At 32.4% G+C, this 6,066-nt stretch overlaps 1 protein-coding gene across 1 annotated transcript; it reads left to right on the forward strand.

Moving 5' to 3' along the window:
• Positions 1 to 3,270: 3,270 nt before the first annotated feature.
• LOC115999772 (putative germin-like protein 8-1) lies at positions 3,271 to 4,981 on the forward strand. Its single transcript, XM_031239678.1, has 2 exons — positions 3,271 to 3,427; positions 4,208 to 4,981. Exons 1-2 carry the CDS (start codon positions 3,313 to 3,315, stop codon positions 4,774 to 4,776), a joined length of 684 nt encoding a protein of 227 aa, XP_031095538.1. The 5' UTR covers positions 3,271 to 3,312; the 3' UTR covers positions 4,777 to 4,981.
• Positions 4,982 to 6,066: the final 1,085 nt, after the last annotated feature.

A 6,066-nucleotide genomic window follows, 5' to 3' on the forward strand; every position in this document is an offset into this window, starting at 1 on the left:
TCTTTGTGAGTAAAGCATGAGTTTAGTCATTTATGTTGTGATTGTTGTCTAGTGCTTTGTGGTCTGTGTGGTGTGCTCAGGGATATCAGAGCATGTGGCTAAGTTTCCTTGGGCCTCAACCTGGACCCGTGCATGGCCTCCACGTGCTGCACATGCCGTTAACCTGGGACCTGTTGATATCTCTGATCTCGAACCATAGTTCACCCCTAATTCTAGTTGTTTTTGGTGCATATTGTCTTTATACTAGAGAAATTGAGACTTGTTTGTGTGTTATTTTGTCCTAAGGTTTGATTTATCCACAAGGAACAACAAAGGAAGGATTTTGGAACATTTTGGATGAGTTTTAGAAGCAAAGGAATCTGCCTAAGGTTGGAAAGGAGCAGCGGAGCACATAAGCAAACAAAAAGCAAAACTGGAAGGCACCTCACGGCCATGCACACGGTCGTGAGGCTGCCCGTGAACTACTGACGGGATTCCCATTTCCGCGACATCCTCACGGCCTTTCATACGGCCGTGAGGCAGGCCAGGAGCACTTCGCTGAACAGTATTTAAGGCATTTTTTTCTGGTTTTTTAGAAGCTTTCCGAGCCCTAGTTTAGTTTAGCTTATTTTTCCTTCTCTCTATAGTTTTCCATAGCATAGTTTAGCCTAGATTTACATACTTTGATCTACTTTCAAGCTTGGAATCGTGGATTTGAGTTGGATTTACTCTTCAATTGTTAGTAAAGCTTTCTTTCTCCTTATTGCTTTTATTCTCATATTTGTTGTCATGTCTTTGGTATTTTATTATTGCATGCTTTGCTTTAGTTACCTTAATGATGCGTGAGTAGTTCGTTAATGGGTTTGGATTAGGGTTCTATTGCTATTCTTGATGCTAGAAAATTTGTGAATATTGCATAAAGGGGAATAATTGTTTACCTAGTGTTTATGTTTGAATTGGGAATTGAATTCTTAGTGTTATTGATTGATGGCCAGCAATTGTTAGCTTGTTTTGGAGAGGATTTCATCAAAACGAAAGTTGGGTGAAAAGGCTCACGCCTAACCAATTTCAAACCCAATTTTCCTACTATGAGAATAGGGGTAATTTGGGGGCTTATAATGCTTTTGTGTTTTAAGGTTATGATTGATGCATCACGAAAGTGGAGCAATCTTATCCTAATTCTTGTTTATTGATTACGAAAGTAGCTTGAACATGAATTCTTTAGTGCATTGCCAATAATCCCTAGGTTAATTGTTTTTCCCCTAATTTTGTGATTGTTAGAGCATTATTAAGATTGCAATACCCCTAATCTTACTCATTGCTTTGTCATATAGTTTATTCCCTGTTTAATTTGCATCCATTATTTTCATTCCTTAATCGTAATTTACTTGGATTCTAGTGAATTCCAATACTTCAGTACCTAGAATTTTACTTCTCAGACAAGTATGTGTCATAGTACTTGAATTTTACGACATTTACACCCTCATTTTTACATTCACCATTTTACTCATCACCTGTCCCCTTGCAACCCCTATAAATATCGCATTTATTACTGTCATATGGGACTTTTGGCTATTTCTATTCACTAGCTATTAGCTCGGATACCTCTGACCCACTGTCACGTATACCGAGCTCTTCCTATTAAAACAACAAGCAAACTAGGCTAAGGATCCGAACTCGGAACCGACCTAGAACTGTACATCGTAGATAATACTCACTGTATATACTACATCAGTATAAAAATGATCGAAATACATTTCTCTTTAATGAAATTTTAGCAATTTTATTGACGGATGACCGAAAATGGTCATGCTATAATAATACCTAGATCAAATGTGAATGTTCTGATAAAAATGGATTAAAAGTGGACTATCACCTATAAATCTAGGACCAAAAATAGAATTAACTCATCTAAATATCTAATAATTTTATCGAAAGGAAAGATAGGGACAGTGAGTATATTGAATTCATTGAAACAGATGGGTTGTTTTCGAAATGTTATTATTGCATATTGAATATTATTGACTATCCCAATTACTGTTGCCTCTGCAGAAATGAGTTTTTCAAAGTTGAAATTGTTGAAATCTTACTTACGATCAAGTATGCTGCAAGAGAGACTTAATGGATTAGTTTTAATCTTCATTGAAAATGAGCTTTTGGAAGAAGTTGATATAAAACATTTGGTAGATGATTTTGCGTCTAAATGTGCATGGCACGTGTCACTTTTTAAATGAAATTTTAGATGTATTTTTTATACAATATTTATATTTTGATATAACTTTTTGAACAACTATTATTTATAGGAATAAGGTTCAAATTGGCCAATGAACGAAACCTTAAAGTGCAATTAGGCACTGAACGAAAAAAATGTGCAATTAGGACACTGAACACTCCAAATGCATGCAATTTCACCTGATAGCAGGTTTACTTTCCATTTCATCAGGTTACCTGCTTACATGGATGGTGAGTTGACATTTTAAAATACTTTTTTAATAATAAACTTTAAAATTAAAAATTAAAAATTAATTGAAAAATTTAAAAAATTAATTAAAATATTAAAAATTAATATTAAAAAATTAATATTTTTTAAATTTTAATTTTAATTTTTAATATTTATTAAATAATAAACTTTAAAAATATGAATTAATTAAAAATATTAATATTAAAATATGAAAAATTAATATTAAAAATATTTATAAATATTTAAAAATTAATATTTTTAATTTTTAATTTTTATATTTATTATTAAAAAATTATTTTAAAATCCCACATCATCATCTAGGTAAGCAGGCAACCTGATGAAATGGAAGGTAACCTGCTATCAGGTGAAATTGCATGTATTTGAAGTGTACAGTGCTCAAATTGCACTTTTTTTTCATTCAGTGGCCTAATTGAACTTTCAGGTTACGTTCAGCGGCTAATTTGAGCGTTATTCCTTATTTATATATAAAAATTACTTTAAAAAAGTCTCAAATTAAGATATTGCACAGGAGTATAGGACTCTAATTTTTATTGGAACGGTCCAGTTGATTTGAAATAGCTTAAGGTCCATGTACTGTTTGAAATAGCTTAAGGTCCATGTACTGCACCTATAATTTCCTTTGATAGGCTGGAAGGTACGTAATATTTAAATCTTTCAATAAACCTTTGCACGGGAAGTCGATCTCTCCACCAAAATTTGAGAAAATAAATAAATGAAAATAAAATAGAAAACATATACATTCAAGTCTATTTAATTTGAATTGGTATATAAATAGGCACCTTCCCCGTTTTGAATCTAATATATCTTCTAAAGAAGACCTTAACAAAGCATTTATAGAAATAGGCACAAGAATGGTGAGTCTCCAAATGGCATCCATAGTCCTTTTGGCTTTACTAGCTTCGTTTGCTCGCGCAAATGATAACAACCCCTTACAAGATTTTTGTGTTGCCGATCCCCAAGCTGCAGGTACACATTTACATTTTAATAATGCCTTCATATAATTTCTCTCTTCTGTCAAAATTTGTGTGACACCGTCCCATCGATTTTTGTCGATTTGTGAGACAAGTCAAGTTGTAGTCAACTAGATGTGTAAGTATTACAATTTCAATTATATGTATTATAATATTTATTATTAGTAACAATCAATATTATCCTAAATTGTATCACAATTTTACATATTAGTATTATAATATCTATCATATGTACTACAATTTATTTCATAAATAATGTAACACTTCACACGTATAAGTATTACAATATTTAAATTAAAATTACACTTTGTAAATATCACAATTTAAGTTATAAATATTATAATATTTATCATTAGGAACAATTATTTTATCCTAAATAGTATCAAAATTTCACATTTAAATATTACTAGCTAGCTAACATCTATTATAACTAACATTTTATTTATTTTAAATTGGTATAAAATTTTCAGTACTAACTATTATAATTTTTATCATAAATAAAAAACAATTAACTAAAGACCTTATGGTCAAGCGGAATAGCGGTGAGAGGTGAGCAGATACTATATTGTAACAGAGTCAATAGTATTCAAAAAACAAGCAATTATTCTAAAGTTGACTTGTCACACAGATCTACATTCTCACACAAGCATGACTCTTTCTTTCTTCGATCTACTCTCAAATATTGCTTACTGAACTAGTGAGCTAAGCCGATGCATGCGGGTGTGATTGTTTCTTTCTTGGTTAACTATATTGGTTGATACATGCATGCATGCAGTGTTTGTGAATGGGAAGGCTTGCAAGGACCCAAAACTTGTTGAAGCAGATGATTTCTACAAGGCTGCTGGGTTTAACACCCCTGATGGAGGTGTTAATCTTGCTTCTTTGGGACTGGTAATAAAGTATCTAACTGCGGGTGAATTCCCAGGGCTGAACACCATGGGGTTGTCAATCGCTCGTCTAGATTTTAAACCCAATGGCCTAATCCCACCCCACACCCACCCTCGAGCCTCCGAGGTTGTGTTTGTTCTAGAAGGCACTATTCTCGTTGGCTTTGTCTCTTCAAATCCACTCAACGGTCAAAAGAATAAGCTTTACCCCAAAACACTTAACGCTGGCGACGTCTTCATTTTTCCCATGGGACTCGTTCACTTCTTCTACAATATTGGGCGCACCAATGCTTTAGTGTTTTCAGCTTTCAGTAGCCAAAATCCAGGATATGTCTCCGTTGCTAATTCTGTCTTTGGAACTGAGCCGCCAATTCCAGACGATGTTCTCGCCAAAGGATTCCGCCTCAATAAACTAGTCATTGACTATCTTCATAAACAGAAGTGGGATCTTATCTAATAATCTGCTTATCTGCTTCGATCTGATCTGCATGTGCTATTATATATATTACTCCGTATTACTTAATATATATGATGTTTGACTTGTATGCGGTTAGGTTGTATTAAATAATGAATGGTATGTAATATTATGTGATTTCGCTTCCATTCTAAATATTTGTAATGTCAGTGATGTATACTCTTTTATTAAATAAAAAGATCGAAGTTTATTATATATGGTATGAAATTTTGTAAGTTAATTATGTTGGAAAAATAGCATAAAATGGTATTTTAAGTGGTTATTTTGTGTTACAAATGTATGTGAGTCCACTTCCAATTTGGGTCGTGTTCTTCGTAGTTAGACGAAGAGATCGATATATTGTACGCTCAAAATGGATAATGGGTGAATGAGAAATTGGTTCTCAAAGTTAACCCATTTGAGTTGGAAAAATGGAGGAAAAGGCTTTAGAATAATTTTTGTCCCACATCGGTTTGGGAGGTGGATTTGCACAACTATTTATACACCATTGAGAGTTTTACAAGGCGTTTTGTTGGAGTGAATTACAATTCCCTCATTTTCAATTAGAATCTATGCCTCCTGGATTTTAGGAAGACAAATTACCCCTCATTTTTTAAACCTAAAATTGATGTCTGACATTCCCTTTTAAATTATAGCGTGTATTATTGTTCGACTTTCCTTTGTGTATGTTCTATACAACAACTATTCAAAATTTGCATTTTTTTATATGCATTGTTTATATACAGCAACATTCATGTATGTTCCTCTGAATTCTTGAGATGCAGAACTCTTCAAAATTTGTATTCTTTATATGTAACAACTCTAACAATTTGTGAATTAGTTTGTCAATTATAAATAATAATAATAATAATAATAATAATAATAATAATAATAACAACAACAACAATGAGCATTTTGGACTTTATAATACTTATTTCCACTCAATTTTCATCTATACCAAACATTGGAATTGAAATCCCCAGTAATTTTATTCATGCGAACCAAACACTTGAATTTAAACTCTCACTTTATTCCCGCATTATTCTTTTTTTTTGGAGAAGATTCCCGCATTATTCTTTTCCCATGAAATTGCAATTTTTTTTCCCACCTAATTCCTTCCATCTAACCAAACGCCCCGTTAATTCATTTGTTACGGAATTAATTCCAATTTTGAATTTCTGAATTAATTCTCATAATGGTCTGTTGTTACAGGCGTTATAAGTCTGATTTTATTATCAGATTAATGTCATTATTAAATTCTATTTAATCCTACAACTCTTATATAAGTTGATG

This window comes from Ipomoea triloba, chromosome 12 (assembly GCF_003576645.1).
Source record: "Ipomoea triloba cultivar NCNSP0323 chromosome 12, ASM357664v1".
NCBI lineage: Eukaryota > Viridiplantae > Streptophyta > Magnoliopsida > Solanales > Convolvulaceae > Ipomoea > Ipomoea triloba.